The sequence below is a fragment of the Tyto alba genome, unplaced genomic scaffold (assembly GCF_018691265.1).
Source record: "Tyto alba isolate M040663 unplaced genomic scaffold, T.alba_DEE_v4.0 Super-Scaffold_49, whole genome shotgun sequence".
In the NCBI taxonomy this organism is placed as follows: Eukaryota; Metazoa; Chordata; class Aves; order Strigiformes; family Tytonidae; genus Tyto; species Tyto alba.
This window is the reverse complement of record NW_024881325.1, coordinates 1,218,450-1,236,080: the sequence shown is the minus strand read 5'-3', so window position 1 is coordinate 1,236,080 and position 17,631 is coordinate 1,218,450. Positions and strand designations below refer to the sequence as shown.

At 45.9% G+C, this 17,631-nt stretch overlaps 1 protein-coding gene and 1 long non-coding RNA gene across 6 annotated transcripts in view; one reads left to right on the top strand and one right to left on the bottom strand.

The window, feature by feature from the left end:
• Window positions 1–11,815, top strand: part of VGLL4 (vestigial like family member 4) — a 91,391-nt gene extending 79,576 nt beyond the window's left edge. For all 5 annotated transcript variants that reach the window (XM_042807018.1, XM_032995824.2, XM_032995826.2 and 2 more), the window contains 3 exons: window positions 3,588–3,810; window positions 6,999–7,119; window positions 8,990–11,815. In XM_042807018.1, coding sequence (XP_042662952.1) covers window positions 3,588–3,810; window positions 6,999–7,119; window positions 8,990–9,258 — 613 coding nt within the window. In that variant the 3' untranslated portion in view covers window positions 9,259–11,815. The remainder of the gene's footprint in view (window positions 1–3,587; window positions 3,811–6,998; window positions 7,120–8,989) is intronic.
• On the bottom strand, window positions 10,826–14,917 carry LOC116962374. The gene is made up of 3 exons (XR_006166913.1): window positions 14,654–14,917; window positions 11,861–12,430; window positions 10,826–11,754 (listed from the first exon to the last, which is right to left on the bottom strand). It is a non-coding gene; the product is annotated as an uncharacterized LOC116962374 (long non-coding RNA).
• Window positions 14,918–17,631: the final 2,714 nt, after the last annotated feature.

Sequence of the window (17,631 nt, the reverse complement as noted above, 5' to 3'; positions counted from 1 at the left end):
TTTTTTGGGGGGTGGGTTTGATTGGGTTTTTTGGCAGCAAAATGACCAGTTCACAAATATTTAAGGCTGTGACTTTTTGTTTAAAGTAAGGATGAGTGAAATAGGTGCTGTGGTGTAAAATGGAAAATTTCTTTTGCCTGGGAATTTCAATAGGTTTGTTCATCTCCGGTCACTTGACAACCCCGCCCCCCCAGTAAATGCAGCACTAAGTTGTTGAAATCCCAGTTCTAAGGAAAAAACCCAAACAACTGGTGTAGCTACATTTTTTTTTTTTGTTTAATTTTGTAAGTATTTTTGGTGGAGGAAACAAAGTTTCTCCTTTAAAGATCAGAGTGTGCTTATTAAAACAAAATATAATCATTCTGAACAGGGATTTGGAGGGGGAGGGGGGCAGTGAAAAGTAGGAATCTGCTGGAACCGCAGTTTTGCAGCCTCCAAATGGTTATTTAAATTGTAGTAGACCAGATAATACTTAGTTGAAAAGTAAGATTTTTGGCTTGCAGCCACCAAAGATACTGCATTGCAGCAAGAAGAATGAGCCATCTCTACACAGCATTGCCTTTATCACTTGAACGGTGATTTTAGCCGTGTCTTTTCATACATTATTTCCCAGGCTATCTTATGGCTGTTGTCCAGGTACAAACCCAGCCTGCAAAGGCATCCTATTTATGAAGTTCCATGCTTGCTTCCTAAGGGGTGGTGAAGGATTAGTCTGTTGTGTTCAATAGCTGTTTCAGCACTGTAATTCAAGATGAGGCTACTGTACTTTAAATATAGAGTCTGTTGTGCTGCCGTTAAGTCACACATTTGCATCAGTCATTAGCTCAGAGCAATGCAATTCTAAACTTCTTTCTTCTGAACGCTGATGCTGCAAAGTAGCCTTGTGAATTGAAATGTTACCAAAGCTGGCAAAATACTGAAATGTAGCACTGGGAGAATGCATTTCCTGGTGGTTTGTCTGCTGCTTTCTTGTCTCTAAATCTGGCTTAGAAAGAAGGATTCGGGAAACACATGATTTTCAGAGAACATCTTGAGCACCAGCTGTGAAACCTTAAAGGTTAGATTTTATGGTCGATTCTGCTAATCTGTAACTACTAATTTGTAATTAGTTAAAAGGGACAAGCGATAGGCGGGGGGGGTCTGAACAGTTACAAATTGTATTGTTATTCTGTTGGCTCTTCCCTCCTAAGCATGTCAGGGGAATTTGTTGTAGAGAATAAGCTGTGTCCTGAGGTTCTCAAGTCACTGGTTGCCTGGTATCATATTAACCCTAACTTCTACCATGCTAAAGGGGTTGAGTTTTGATTCAGGCAGCAATAGCAGATTTCTCTACATCCAAGTGAGTCTCGAGCAAGCTGAAGGCTTGTGATGAGTTCAGCAAAGGTCCTGTTCCTGAATACAGCAGAGATGCGGACCCTCATCTCAAGAAAGATTACAGTTTTTCTAGCTCTTACATGAGAGGGGTCATGAGGATAACAAAGGTATGGGAATGGGTTTTTTATTTGAAGAAAGTATTACCCTGGAGAAAAAAAATGTTGTTGAACAGAGAGATGAACTCAGGAGTGGCATGAGGATAATAAGCAGGGAGCGATGGCTTTGTCTCTTCCTTATACAGGACCTCGGTGGGCAGTAACAGACCAAGCCACTAGATTTTAGGTTAAAAAGAAACCAAAAAAAAGCCTGTGAAGAAAAGGTACCTAACAAAGCATGTAGTTTAAACTGTGCAATCTGTTGCCACAGGATGCTGTGGAGGCTAAATGTTCCCATGTCTCAAGAGGCATGCAGACAAATGCTGTGCAACAGAGCGAGTGCCCGGCTCCGGGGGCAGGATGGCACAGAGCACCCTGCAGCGGGGCTCTGCTGGGGACGGGGTGCAGGGCACCCCGGGGACAGGGCGCAGGGCACCCCGGGGACGGGGCGCGGGGCACCCTGGGAACACGGCGTGGGGCACCCCGGGGACACTGCGCGGGGCACCCCGGGGACACTGCGCAGGGCACCCCGGGGACACGGCGCGGGGCACCCCGGGGACACGGCGCGGGGCACCCCGGGGACAGGGCGCAGGGCACCCCGGGGACGGGGCGCGGGGCACCCTGGGAACACGGCGTGGGGCACCCCGGGGACACTGCGCGGGGCACCCCGGGGACACTGCGCAGGGCACCCCGGGGACACGGCGCAGGGCACCCCGGGGACACGGCGCAGGGCACCCCGGGGACGGGGCACTGAGCACCCTGCAGCGGGGCTCTGCAGAGGCTGCATGGCTGTGCTGGGTCAGGGTGCTGGGCAAACTTGAAACCTGCAAGTTTCTTCTGTAGCATTTTTGTTGATAAGCTTTGGGGTTCCTTATTCTCCTCTGTTAGCAGGGCTTTTTTTCCCCCCCATTCAGCGGTTAGCATTCCTTTCCAAGAGCCTTTATCAGACATTGAAATAGGCAGTAGCTTCTTGGAATTGTAACTTATTTCCATATTGCGTACTATTCATACATTTTAATTTCTAGTGTTACAGAGAACATTTTTCTATTCCTTTTCTGTCTCTGCCTAATATTCATTTGAGCATTTTTAAAGATTGCTCCTGCATATTAACTTGCTATGGTATGTTCTGAGAAGTGAGGGGAGAACCCCCTTGTAAATGGATTTTGCCTACTTAACACACAGAGACACGCAGGGCACTTCACAATTACTTCAAGAGCCCTCTGAAGACAGCGCGTGTCTTCCACAGAGCCGGCTTCTTCCTCTCGCGCCTTCCGACGTGACGGGCAAAGCTTGCTGTGCCGCGCGGAGGCACCGGGAGCTCCCCCGCAGCGCTGGGTCCAGCCTGCCCATCACTCCCGCCGTCCCTGGGGTGCGCGGGTCTGAGGGACTGCCTGCACCGAGGAGTGGGGTGCCTTCCCTTCCATCCACTGGCTTGCCTTTAACGGCGGTTATACTGCGGTATGGAAGCGGAAAGATCTTACACAGAAGTACAAAACCAGTATTATTTTAATTGCTGTGGATGATGGGCTAATTACGTGAGTACATCTACTGAGACACACCATTCATTAGTAGTTTGAAATTGCTCTTTTTAAAGAACAGTTGCAATTAAACTATTCTGAGATAAGTGCACCGTAGTTTGCTTTTTCTTCATTTTCTGCTCTGAAAATCCAGCTTCCTGCCTTGACTCACTTCATTTTGCTGATATCAGCTATGTCTTCTGAATAAAGTAAAATTTTCTTGGGTTTCGGCAATGCTTAGAGAATATTGCAGTGTTAAGATAGGGTGGAATTAATATTACATTCAGTGAGGAGGTGTCTGTTTTAACAAAGCATGATCAGTTGTGACTTTAACTCGGTGGTTTTAGAGAAGTATCTGAAGAAATTCTAGGCTGAGACAAGTGTTGGTTGTCAGAACTTGCAAACGTAAACCATTGGCTTCTCTTTGCAGGGAGGTGGCTGGATAGACTTGGGGATACCCCACTGAGGGCTTCTCTCTCCCTCCTCACAAACCAGGCAAAATGCATTGCCTCGTGTTTCATAAAGGGATTTCATGTTGCATATCTCATTATAGCTTGTCACAATAGTAAGTCCTTTGACCTCTTTTTCTTTCCTGTATTAGAAACAAGACTGCCAATGGAGATTATCGGAAGGAGCACAGAGAGAGGAGTCGCAGCCCCATCGAGAGGGCCGCTGCCCCGACAATGAGCCTTCACGCCAATCACATGTATGCCTCAATCCCAAGCTTGACCATGGATCAACCTCTAGCACTGACCAAAAACAGCATGGATGCAACCCGAACAGTTGGCATCACACCTACGCTGACTTCTGTGGAACGGCAGCAGGTACTGGCTTCTAGGCTGACAAGAAACTCGGGGTGGTTGTAGGAATCCTTGCTGTAGACACAATGAGGACTTCCCAGGTGTAAGCAGAACGTGTTGTGAGTCACAGTGGGTCGGCAATACCGCTCTTCAGGCAAAATGTATTTTAAAAGTGCACGATAAGTGTCACAGCTCATTGTGTTTAATGTGAATCAATCACTGATGGTTAAATGTACCTGCCCCAGATTTCTCGGCCTTCCTGCTGTTTCTGATGCTTTGCTCAGCTTGTGACTGCGCGTGCTTTAATGGGGAACGCAGAGCCCGTGGCCGAGCGAAGCTCCAGTACCTGCTAGGCAGTAACTGATGCAGCTTGCAGGTGAGGAGGGTATTCGCCCGTGCTCCCCTTGGCAGTCAGTGCGTGCTGCCCTCCCCTCTGGCCCGCCTCGCTCCTCCTGGGACTGCTGAAGAAGGGGTACAAGACAGAAAGGGCATAAAGGAGAGTTTTGCAGGTGAAAGAAGCTGGAATGACCTTAGTTGTTTCAGCCAGCCAAAGCATTCGCTGTGCTGTTCAGAGCAATGTTGTATCGCTGTTTCCTAGTGACTCTTCCTAAAGCACAGTAATGATTCTTGATTATTTTATGCTTTATTTCCATATGCTGGAGTGGTTTGATTTTGGCTGGTTGTTTGGATTTTGACTTCTCATTTTGGACCTTGTATTTGTTTTCCTTCAGAACTGCTGAAGATGAGCTCTCTCTATGCAGGTTATACAACAACAGTTTTCTATGTCAGACTCACTGTTAGCCCTCTCACAAGTAGAGACAAAGCAACATAATTGAGTTGTGATGAACTGCAGTGTTGTGAAATTGAACTGGCCCATGTACCCAAGCCTGCCCTTCCTTCCCTTCCCTTCCTTTCCTTCCTTCCTTCCTCCCCTGCTGTGCTGCCCTGCAAAGGCCAAACCCTTTGAGTGGACGATCTTTCAGAGGTTGGGAGTTCTCATACACAATGTATGAAAGCTCGCCGGAGCCGCACTTCACATCTACCGCGTGGATTTTCACAGCGGTTGGCTCGGTCTGCTGGTCTTTTAGATTTTGCTACGCCAAAACGCCTAGCTTTACCCTCGTGTTGCTGCTATCTTGCACCGCTTGGCACGGAGATTGCAGAGGTATTGTTCTGTGCAGAACGGCGGCTCTTTGCTCTCGGCGTTCGGTGATGCCAGCGCAGGAAGGGACGGGCTTCCACTGACGGCACTGCTGCCCCCGGAGAGCGCCGCCGCTGCCGCCGAGCCGCTGCCGCCACGGACACTCGTCTTATTTTGGGCGTGTGTGACTTGTGCTGATCCCTGTCGCCCGTTACCAGATTCCTCTCTCTTTTGTTATCTTTGACATTTTGTGCTAGATTGCAGTCCGTTTGCTTGGGAAAATAGGATGTTGAGGGAAGACCTTGCTAAGAGCACAGAGTAGAAATCCTATAAAATGAAGTGTATTTGAAAGTAAGAAGCCCTAGTTTGACGATTTGTTGTTTGGATGGGATTTTTTTTTTTAACCATAACATGTTGAATGGGATTTCGTCATACTCTGTTTCTAATAAAGAGGTGGGAAAAAATAGCTTCTTATTTTAGGCAGCGTAGGGTTATCAAGTTACTGGAGTCACCATTACTAAATTCCCAGCTTATCTCAATATTTTCATATAAATGTGAGTAGCTGCTCAGTGCACCTGTACACACAGAGCCACACCGGGGGGATTCTGTAAGACGCCTTATCCTGCCTCTCAGATCCCTTGTGGTGTTGGTAGATCCATTCTCGAGACGAGCTTTTCTGTTACCTGTCTGTCTCTACTTCCCAGCACGTCTGAAATACTCTTCTGAAGAGACAGCATATATACACTTCTCAAAAGCCACTTCACAGCCGCACAAAATCTTGGTCCCTCTAAAAAAAAGAAAATAAATACTTCCACGTGTGAACTGCTTACAGAAAAATCAAATCATTATCTTTTTTTCTTTATTTACTGTTTTTACTCCGCTGTCCATGCAGTAAGATGTAGATAGCATCGTTCCTGTTGTGCCTAGCCAAATGGTGTTAAACCTCCCTGGAAAGCTCATCTCCTTTACTTTGGTCTTGCTCTTACTCTGTGTAAGCTGGAGTACCACTAGGCAGTGAAAAGTCTGTCCTTCCGCACTGACTTTGTGTGGTGGTAGGTAAAGCAGCGATTTCTGTAGGTTTGCTGCACACAAAATGAAAACTCTGTTAATTACATCAATTCTGCTAATCTTTTGCACACTTAACAATTAACTTGCATGAGTACAGCAAAATGGACTTGCGTCATAAAATCTACCAAAGATGCAAACCAAAAAATATTCCAATACCTGTGTTATTTCCCTTCAGCCACCTGGAGAAACCGGCAGGTGACGTTTCTCTTCCTAAGGGCTTGTTTCAGTGTAACATTTACATGGTGAACAGCTGTAAGAAGAGGATTTTATGTTTACACTTTGTACAAAGTCTGTGTTGTGGAATTAGGATTATGTGAACAGACATTTTGGGGAATTGTAGAGAAAAAGGATGACGTTTAGTAAGTGGTGCTAGAAAGGCAGGTGAATTACAACAGAAAAGTACTTAGGGTCACGACTGGCTCAGGAGCTCTTCCAGTTTTCATTTACGGGCTTGTTGATCTGTGGCTGAAGTACACAGTACAGGATTAGTCAGGCTAGGATGACACCTTCTGAATGAAAACTGATAACGTTAAAACTCGATTAACACTAAGAAGACAAATACTTGTAAAATTGGTAAAGCCCTTCTGAGTCCTGGAATCACAGGGATACGTGGCTGTAGAATGAAACAAGTATTTCATGTGTTGACATTTAGTTCTGCATATGTAATGTCTGTGAAGTTGAAAGAGTCGCTGTAAAATCACTTCAACGGTTTTCACAATTTGCTTTTATACTGCCCTTTTTCCATATGGCTGCTTGCCACTTAAATAACTAAGAAGCTTTTTGGAAGTGCAATGTGTGGGGTTTTTTTAATCAGACAAAGGAATAATAGCTGAATATTTTGGGGTTTAATATTCCTTACTGAATCGGGGAGCTTACGGCTTATTGCAGTGCCGGGATTCGGTTCAGAGTTTGTACATCTGAAGTGACGATGCTGAAGTGCTGCAAACAGGGCTCTGGCCGGTCGCCTTCGTCAGTGACAGTTGTCTTTTTTCTTGCATATCAGAACCGTCCATCCGTAATCACCTGCGCCTCCGCGAACAACCGGAACTGCAACCTCTCTCACTGCCCCATTGCCCACAGCGGCTGCGGGTCCGCGGTGCCTGCCTACAGGAGACCCTCCAGCAGTAAGTGCCCTGTCCGCCCTGCGAACTGCCCCTTCGGATTTGAGGAGAACAGAGTTGTCTCACTAACCTTAACTGTGTCGGCACCAATGGATTAACGGGAATCAAAGGAGGTGAAACAATAGACACCTCTTGGTATCCGGCCTACCCAGAGACATGCTAGCACAGGTCCCCTCTGCAGCCCTTCTAACCACCAATCCTGTGCCACAGTAGCAAGTACCAATTCAGAATTAGGGAGAGAGAGGTGTTCTTCTTCCTTGTTTTGGAAAAGCTTCTTTAAAAAAATAAACACCCCACACAGCCGAGTAAGTCATCATGTTTATTTTAGTCTAACGGACAAACAGCGGGCAGGGCCAGCAGATCCAACCATGCTCTTGTTTTTAGGAGCTGTAGTTTCCCCAGTCCTACAGTAGTCGGTAGGCTTTTATGATTTAGCTGCAGTCACAAAAATCCCTTCCTCCAGATACAGAGACAGATACTCTTCCATACAGAGAAAGGTGGAGGAGAACACAAAAAGCTTTGGAGGGCAGTTGCTACAGCAACCCAAGTGGGGAGCTTCAGCTTTCTGCCTTCTGTGCAATTAGTACTTTTAATGAAACCTTTTCATGCAGTACTTGCTGGGAAGCCTTGGGCTGTTTCGCTTCACTTTCTCTCACCGTGTGACCAGGGGGAAACACAGCCCTTTCTTTTCAAGCCATATACCTGTGATGCGCAGCTTTAACACGCGGCATTTCCAAAAGCTTATGGCAGCCAGGCTTCATCAACCAGAATGTGTCAGGGTAACCACCCCGCCATGCCATAGGCAGGAACCTGAAAGCCCATAGTAGGGTGGTGATTGTTACTGTTATTTAAAAAAAAAACAAAAAACAAAAAAAAACAAAAAGGAGGTCAGTGTATTGTTGAAAACGAGAGTTAGAAGCTGAAGCAAGACCCTGGAGGATATATTACACTTCTAGAGAAATCAGCAGTTGGGGATCTAAGATGTTAAAAGTTTCCTAGAAGACTGCTGTTGCTTGTCTGAGGAGAGCCGCTTCGTTGCAACCCCGGCTGTAGTTACATGGGCTTTGGCACAGTGGTAAATGTTTTTGAAAATATCTGTCTCTTGTCACTCGGTGCACAACACACGTTTATTTTACGATCAGTCAAGCCTTTCTGTGGCACGAAGGTCAATGGCACGGATCCCACAGTTTTCAGGTTTTATTTTAAAATTAATCTCCTTTAGACACACATATATTGTTTCTAGATTGTAAAACTGCAACTCTCGTATTTAATCTGAGGAATTATTTATCATTGTTGTTGTTCAAAACCTGACTTCGAAGGTTGTTTGTTCCTCTTGTAATAGTATTACAGCGTTTTAATGCTCGTGGTACCTAATCCAGAGGTGACGATTCATTTAGTTTTGTGACTGGCTCCTAGCACAACTATGTAAAGTAAGGTGAAACCCTGAAATCAGCTTTTGGCATGCTGTCATTCAGAATGAGGTCTCCTCACACCTGCCTGGCATCAACAAGGCTTGGGAGCTGATTCTAAAGAACCGTTTCCATCTTTAATTTTGTTCAAGCCTAAATACAGGCTCTCTGTGATTGTTTTGGGAGAGGGTTTCCATAGAATCGGAGCTGTTACTAGCCTGAGGGAGAACTAGAATTAGATGGAACATGCTTACCTGTTGCAGGTCACAGAAATGCAAAACCACTGAACTCCCTTTATTAACCCCTTCCATCTCCTTCCCTCACAGTTCCGTAGTGAGGAAAAGAAGCCTTGCTCAATGCTGAGCTGCTGGGGAAAGGGGAGAAAAGGCGGGGTCTGAATCCAGCCGTCGGTGCCAGGGTTGTGCATGGCAGTAACGCATCTTCTGCCTCCTTCCCCCGTGTAGCTACCACTGCCTGTGACCCGGTGGTGGAGGAGCACTTCCGCCGAAGCCTTGGCAAGAACTACAAGGAGCCTGAGCCAGTGGCAAACTCGGTGTCCATCACGGGATCAGTGGATGACCACTTTGCCAAAGCACTGGGGGATACATGGCTTCAGATCAAAGCTGCGAAGGACGGAGTCTCCAGCAGCCCCGAGTCTGCTTCGCGGCGGGGCCAGGCTTCCCCTTCCTCCCACATGGTCAATCATAATCACTCGCCCTCCGTGGTCTCATGAAGAGAGGACCCTTACGTTTGTGAATTTGCATGGTTTGACTGAGCTTTGAACAGTGCTTAAAATAGTGTTGGGGGAGGGGAGGTTAGTTTTCAACACACGGTTTTGTGTACTCACTTTTTATTTGTAAAAGGGTGCCCTTAAAGATGATAGCAGGAACTATTTCATAAAGATTCATACGATGTAGCATCCTTTTTTTCCTGCCTCAATTACCAAAGAAACCTCTGATGCAAATCTGCTGCCCCTTAAAAAAAAATAATGCACGCTAATCCACAAAAGCCATTACACTTAGTTGGTTGACCCAAGTGCTTTTTGCTTTGACTAGCTTCTTGAGACTAGAATTTGTCTGGTTTGCTTATGTTGCCTTTTTTTTTTTTTTTTTTTTTTTTCCCTCTGTGAAGTAATTTTGTATGTATATACTTGAAAAGAACTGTCATGTATGATTTGCACTATTGGAGGAGGACTGAAGTTGCATAGCAACTTTCTGGAAGATGCTAATATTTTGAGGGCAAACTGCTGAAAAAAAAGGGTTTAAGGATGACATTTCTATCAGTTTGATTTTTCTTAAAGCAAAACAGCTTTGGAAGGGGAAGTCTCATACAGGTTATAGGTCTTTCTCTCTTTAGATTTCAGGTGCTTAGTGCTTGCAACTGGACTGCATCATTTACAGAACACGGGCATTTTTTCCTAAACACTGCAGTTTGTTAGATTAGAGCTGAGGTTGGAGGGTTCAATAGTGCTTAACGATGCATGTTTTATGAAAAATAGCTGGTATCTATTAATGTATAGACAGTAAGAATCATAATACTTATTAGCTTTTCTTCAAAATTAGTTTATTTTTGTCAGTAACAATCCTAGATATACTTACTGCTGGTACAGTTGTACTCTATGATATTTGTATTTGATATTCACTTTAGTAGCAGCCAGCAAACGAGGACAGCCTCAGGACAGGCCTCGGATGACGCAGTTAGAGACACCCGATGCGTGGTACAGGATGCTATAGCTTTGCGCATGACTGAGTAATTGTTTCTGTCTGCAGCACTGTCTGCTTAACAGGAATGTGCTTCCTGAAGCTAAGTCTGTGTAATCCACCTTTAACTAGCTGCAGAAACTGCTACCGTTACGTATCTTGGCTGGACAACAGATTGTTACAGTTTGTGAAATAGGATCTTTAATTTTTTTAAGCTTATTCATAAACCTATGCCAAGTTGCAGCATACATTCCTCCATTAGAAGACTTTATACAGGTATTACTGCATTTATTATCATTTGCTATATTAATAGCTACTAACTAGAAATTAGGCAGTAGAGGCAGGCATAAAACCACAGCTGTGCTAGTACTACGAGCTTCTCTTCTTCTTGTTAAGTGTAACTACTCTCCCCCATACATTCCATCTTCCCAGTACCGTTGCAGCTAGGGCTTTTTTTTTATACTGGGTTACCTGAAACGATTGGTTCAGTGTAGAAAGGTAGAACTAGTTGGAAGATGAACTACACGTGATGTATTATGGACTATGTTACAGTATTGGGTCCATTGTGGCTTTTATTTTATGTTTGTTGTTTTTGTTTTGTTTTTTTTTTTAAAGTTAAGCTATTTAATTTGGAAAAGGTGCAGGGTAGAAAGAGATCGGGAGATTGGCTCTTGCTCTTGTTGAGAAGGTGGCTGCTCAATTTTCTTTCAAAAATTAAAAAAAAAAAAACGACACCTAAGCCCCCAGTTTTACACATTTCACTACCATCTTACTGGGTAGTCAACGCTTACTTGCTTTGGCATTCAGTACCCTACTCTCTGTAGGACGATTGTTAAAAGAACACTTTTTTATATAGGTAACTTTAAGACCATCGTTACGCTGTGCGTAAAGAATGTACAGAGAAATTTGTAGGTATTTTTTGAGGAACAATTAATTTGTTAATGATATGTAGCTATTTAATTTTTCCCTTTCCTTTATTGTAATCATTCATTTTTTTTGTTTGGAGAAAAAAGTTGATCTTTTTTTTGTTGTAGATTTGTCTGTAATACAGTAAAAGTGCAGGAACACAGTTATTCTATGAGAACACTGCATTAGCATTAATAGCCACTAGTTTGTTATTGCTACAGGCTACTGAGCATTATAACAGTAAAATACTAATACTGTAGATGGACTCTGTGGAAAATGTGACTCCTATATTTCTTTGTAAACACAAATAAGATAATGTTTTTAAAGCTAATATTTTCAATAATAGCTGTTTTACAAGGTTACATTTACTTATCTGAGATAGGTAAATGGATTTGAGGGCAATAAAGATTTAATGTGATATGTCCAGTAAAACATATAGTAGACACAATACTGTCACGGAAGCCAAAGGGTTGGGGGGAGGTGGAAGGAAACTAAACTGAACTCGCCATCCTGAGACGTGGTGAAGTTTCTTCACAGAGCCAGGTTATCTACAGTTCAGTCTGAAAGATTCTCTCTGTGTTTGTAAATCTGTAATATACCATTCTTTTGTGGCCTTGTTTCACCTGGGAAAAAAAAAGGTTTGGCAGGCCATCTTTTTTTTTTTTTTTTTTTTGTACTTAAAAGTAGCCTTAAAGAACAATAAAGTGCTCTTAAATCACAGGCGTGTACCTGCTCTTCTGTGCTGCTCGCCCGGGGAGGCGGCCGGTTTCCGTGCTGCCGGAGCTGGGAGCAGAAGCCGCGGCCCCTTCGCCTCCCGAGGGGCTGGGCGGGCGCGGCTGGAGCCGCTCTGGGGCTTTCCCTGTGAGCTCGGGAGTTTGGGAAGAAAGGGGCTTCGCGGGCAGGCGGAGGGGCTGTCGCTGCCCCAGGGCCAGGGGCAGGGATGCCCCCGGCAGCACCTGCCCAGGCACCGCGCCAGCGAACACCGGCCTGTCACGCGTGGCCGAACTGCTTCGGAAAAGGCCAAGGTCTCGCTTTTCTTTCATATTGTTTCGTCCCTCAAATTATTCCCCAAAGACGACAGCTGGGTTTCCAGTGTAGGCAGCCCGTGGTTCTGTGTTTTGCGTGAGCAGCGCTGCGCTAGGAGACCGTTCAGCCGTTTGACCGGAGATGGTTATAACCCTTCAAACCAATGTCCTCATCGCCTCGTTTTGAGAAAGTTCAGTGAACCAGGCAAGAGCCTTCAGAGGAGTTTCAACACTCGGTGTAGCAGAGGTGTCTCCAAAATGAAAAAAGGAACCCCTAAAAATAACGAGACACAAAGTTCCTGGGGTGTTAGAAGCGCCTGAATGGTCTGAAAAACAAAGCAGGCATGACATGCGTGTATTGGTAAAGTAAATGGCTATTTTTGGGGTGTGGGAGATTCCATGAGAACACAGCAAGAATGATTAGTTTAACACATCTGAAAAACATCCCTCTAAATACCCGTGGAAAGCAGCCTAAATACATGCTTTAAGAGCTTTTGGGAGGGAGGCCAACTCCAACAAGCCTCACAAGCCTCTCAGTCTGCTTTCTGAAGGGAGCTGGTTTCCCTTCAGGAAAAAAAGTCATCCCTACATCAACATTTGGGGGACTACATGAAACACGGCAAGCAGCGTTATCTTTCAGGTCACTGTTCTATTCTCTACGTGGGCAAAGCAAAAATACAGTAATTTATTTTTCCTACCACATGATTTTTCTAATTAGCAGCAAGCGGTAATTCTGCACAAAAGGGTAGCGCCATGGCTTAGAAAAACCGGGCCGCACACACGCATCCTGTGTTGGTCCTAAGGCCTGCACTATTTGTAATGGCTTATCTTTTTCTGTGAGCTAAATGAAAGGTAACTTGCAGCTCCGCGTTTGTAATCTCTCCCCTACACACACACGCACACACACACACTTTATTTTTGCCCATTTAATTCAAGCTAGAATTTTAATTTTAGAAAAGAGACCCGACACCGCGACTGTACTGGGGATTGAGTTTGGCTCTTTCGGCATAGTTGAGCGAGTGACCTCTCCCACATACAGTTGCGATGTATTTCAAGCCGCTTTAGTTGTGAAAAGGCACTTTGCATGCAAACACAGAGGGAGGCCAGACGCGCAGCTGGCGGCCGACCGAGGCCCCGGCGGCACGGCGGGAGGGCAGAGCTGCGCGCAGGCGGGGCGGCTGCCCACCTGCCCAACCTGCACCAACCCCCTCGCTGGTAAACCAGCGCTGAGCCTCCCCCGCGGACGGTGCTGAGCCGGTAGAGGCTGAAGGGACCTGCCACGGGGGTTTATTTCCTTCAAAGCTGAGAGCAGAGGAGGGGGCGGAGGGTGCTCGGCAGCACCGCGCTCCCTTCGGGTCCCGCTGGGGCCGGCGCGGGGAGCGGCCGCGCTGCTGCGGAGCGTAACGGAACCGCCGGGCTTCGAAACTGCCACGTGCACTGAACTCCAAATTGTAACCAGTTCACCGTCAGAGGCTACCGGGGCTGTAACGGCACCGGTTCAGAGGCCGCTTACCGAGCAGCAGCTGAACTGGCCCTGCAGGTGGGCTGAAGGCTCCCGGAGGGGCGCGGGCACTGCTGGGGAGGGGGAACTCGCCCCTCTGCTCCGAGGAGGCCAAGTCGCTCAACAGAGAAAAGATGTGAAATCGTCTTCCAGCCTTTGCCCCGGGGCCTTTGCCCAAGAGCAGAGCCAGTGCCCAGCCCCTCCTGGGGCTCAGCGCGACGCCCTGGCAAAACACACCAGGAGTATCTTAAGTGTTACTTGTGTAAGAAAGAGCTCTAACTCAGCAGAGTTGGCCCACTTGCGCTTGGCTGAGGGGAACGTTCACCACTATCTTTAGATCCTTCTTGAGGAACAGTGAAATAAGAAACCGGCCCGCGTCTTCCTGACACACAGGAGCTTCTATTTCACCCGGCGTGGGCGCGGGCCCAAGTCCGTTACCCACAGTGTCTCCAGCTCTCCTCCCTTAGCAGACAGTTACTGCACAGCTAGACTATGCTGTGTGTTGAAGCACACCTTATCCCTGAAGGGCCCACGACAGAAAATAGACCAATTTACTAAATATGCCAATTTAATAATTTTTTAACTTCTCCTTCAATGGCAACATCCTGCCCCTCTCTGTGGAACATCTATCTCGAGTGCATTTCAAGATAGATAATTTAACTGTATATTTTTAAACTGCAGTTACATATAACCCCACAGCAGCTGCCTTGTTCTTCAGACAAAGCTCTCCCATTTTCCCTGGGTGCTCTCCTGTCACAGCACACGCGGTGACGGTGCTGCGCGTCTCCAGAGCTGCGGGCAGGAGAGCTCCTCAGGTCCCCTCCTGCAGTAGAGGCTTTTCTAAGGCTTTTACACCCAGGAGGTGCTCCAGAGGCTCACGGAGGCAGCACTCCTCACCAGGAGTGACATTTCACAAATACAGGTGGGTTCTTCCTCCATCAGCAGGGCACAAGCCTTGAAAGAGAGCAGCAGACCTGGGTAGCTATTACTTCTTACCTCTGCGTGTGTGGCAAAACCAGGAACAGCACCACGCCAGTACACGGCCTCCCAGGGGTGCTCAACCTTCAGTCGTACAACCGTCCTGAGCGCAGAGAAGTTCCTGGGTGCATTCAAGCCTAATCCTGCCCAGTGTCCCAGGGAGCCGCTGTCACTCATCGGTCACTTCTGTAGAAGAGGTAAGGGAAGAGCAAGTAACTTCATCCTCGAGCTAAAGCCACAGACACCACTTGTTTCTCCACTTCCTGATCGCAGCTTTCCTCCGAGACGTTTAACGATTTATAGAAAACTTAAGTGTCTTAATAACAGCCTCAGCACAGGCTGAGAGAAGGCTGCAGAAGACTTAAATCCAGCGTAGAACAGCCATTGCAAAAACAGTGGTTACATTGCAAGACAATAAACTAAACTTTAAGTAAAAGCCCAAGGACAAATCTGTTCCTGGTACATTTTATCTGACACAAAAACGGTAGAAGGAGCACCCTGCAGCAGCTGAGAATCTTCCGTGGAGCCCCGAAGCTTTTAGTTCAAAACTGGTTTGAATTCCTAAGTCTTCAGTCTTCTGTGAAACAAAGGTGATGCACGTCCTCAGTGTTTGTCCATGTTTAGTCTAGACTAGCTGGTGAGCTTGGCATCGGGTTTGATTATTATTTGCAGAAAAGTTTCATATTTTCCTGCTTAATTCTGCTCAGCAAACCTGGTCGTCACCTTTACAGACACCCACAACTACAGAACGGCTCGTCCCACGAGCGTGGCCCCTCCGCACACCCTCCCGGGCGGAGGCAGGGAAACGTCGCCGTCTTGGGCAACACCCTCGGCCTCTTTGCTGACACACTCAATATTCCTGACCATCACTCAGAGGTTTTGCCCTCTCCTCAGGAACTTCCACACCAGTAAGTACCGGCTTGGGAGAGACAGAGGCTCTCACTGGCCCAGCACGGGAGCATTCCTGAAGGGAACCGGACGCTCCACCGAGACCGTCGTCGAAGTCTCCGTACACGGTTTATGCTTGACATGGACGGGGCTCGTCTCAAAGCGAAACCAGAGCAGCAGCTCTGCAGATACACCCCTCCGAATGAGACCCACGGCCAGCCCCTGAGGAGCGACCCAGTGGGACCAGTGCCAGAATGCTGGACCATTCCCAGTAAAAGCTCTTCCTATGCTGCTCCTTCCTCTGGTGCTAGAAGTGGACAACGTCACACTGAAGGCAGCCTCCCTCCTCACCCAACAAGAGCAACCCTAAGGATCATTAAATAGGAAAATCTCCTATTTTCCTCTGTGATGTGATCAGGAGCCCAGTTCATCGGGCAGCAATGCGCTAACTTAGAGGTTTTTCTAGCTGCTAACTGCTGTATTGCTGAAGCATTTATACCAGATTGGCATGCCTCTCTGTGAAGAATGGTTGGCATGGAATTACTCATACTTGGATAGTCAGACTGACATGCATTTATATTTTAACAGAGTTGAAAACACAGAATTTATCTTTCTATAGGCTACTTTTAAATAATGACAAAGCACTTACTGACTTCTTGTAGGAACACACTTCGTTACATTCATGAGACTGTTTCAATCTTTTTTGCTTGTGGGCTAGCCGGTTACACTGTTCACTGTTGCACTGTTCATTCTAATTTTACACTTTATTTTGCTAAGCAGAAGCTTTCTTAAATGCCAAGGAGAACATCTGTCTTCTCTCCATCACAAAGACAGACACAAAGGCATCTGTCAGCATGAAGCTGTGTCAGCCACATGCCTGCTACATTTACTAGTCAAAAAGCTGCTTATCTTAAAATGGTTTACTCAGTTTGGGCAAATGCCACACACACAGAATACTTCTGATAGCATCCTGCTATTCATGGTGGAATCAGTCACTTTTTAAATCCAGGAAAACACACAGCTCAAATCTCCTGTCTCTTGAAGTATTAAAATAATGTGCGTCTAGTTGTATGAATTACATGTGGCTTGTGCGTTGAAATATTCACCTGATACACCACTGCAATTATATTAGTTCTAGATAGTTAAAGTATAAAAAATACAGGATTTTTCTGCTTTCAGAGAAAAAAAAAGTGCTTGAACGATTTTTTTTTTAAAAAAAAAGTTCTCAGGCTAAAACCAAACTTTTGTTCTTCACTGATCCACTGTAGTATTCTAAACTTTTTTGGTTTTGTTTTTGGAAGGGGACATGGGGAGATGAAAATAATTGAAAGAACTAACAATACTTGGAGATGAAGGCCTTTCCTTTCCTTTTTCCTTCCAAGTGACAAGTTCTTGGGCTCCTGCTAAGGCTACAGAAAACCTCAGAATATTAACTTCTTCAGAAGGAAATGCATGTATTCAAACAGTACCACGGTGTTGTTACGGGGTTTACAGCAGCAGCAAAGTCCTCTTCTCTTGCTTTCACTGACACACCTTTATTTAATTTGAAGTGACTTTTATCCAGCAAACATTTTCTCATGGCATTGATAGTTACTGACATTGTTCTGGCTGCTGGAGCTTCTTGTTGTTTAACGCACTGATACCAACACTTTTATTTCGAAGCCAAAACCGAAGTAACAGAACCGCGGTGAGGCCTCACCTCTGCAGCGGGCAAGCTGCCTTCAAAATGTGAGTACAGAGTAGGACGTGGCCCGAATCGGCGAGAAAAAGGTGAAAATCTCCCGCCACCAAACTGACTTCCCCTCCCACGGAAAATGCTGGAGAGAAAATTACCTGGAAGAGATAGCTAATTGAAGAAGACGATGATTTCTTCTCATTATTCAGAGTGGCTAAAAATAAAGAAAAGCCGTCCTCTGTCATGAAGGTCTTTTTTATCTTAACGATAACCTTTGGTCACTTCTTTGTTAAGTCTCTCCTTCCCAGTGGCTCTCATACCTCCACCAGGACTCTGAAAATCAAGATTAAAAGAAGGAATTTCTTAACCTGCAGAGCCAAGTAAGTAAAGTAATATCTGAAACCAGTAAACCTATTTCTTCAAAAGTAAGCAA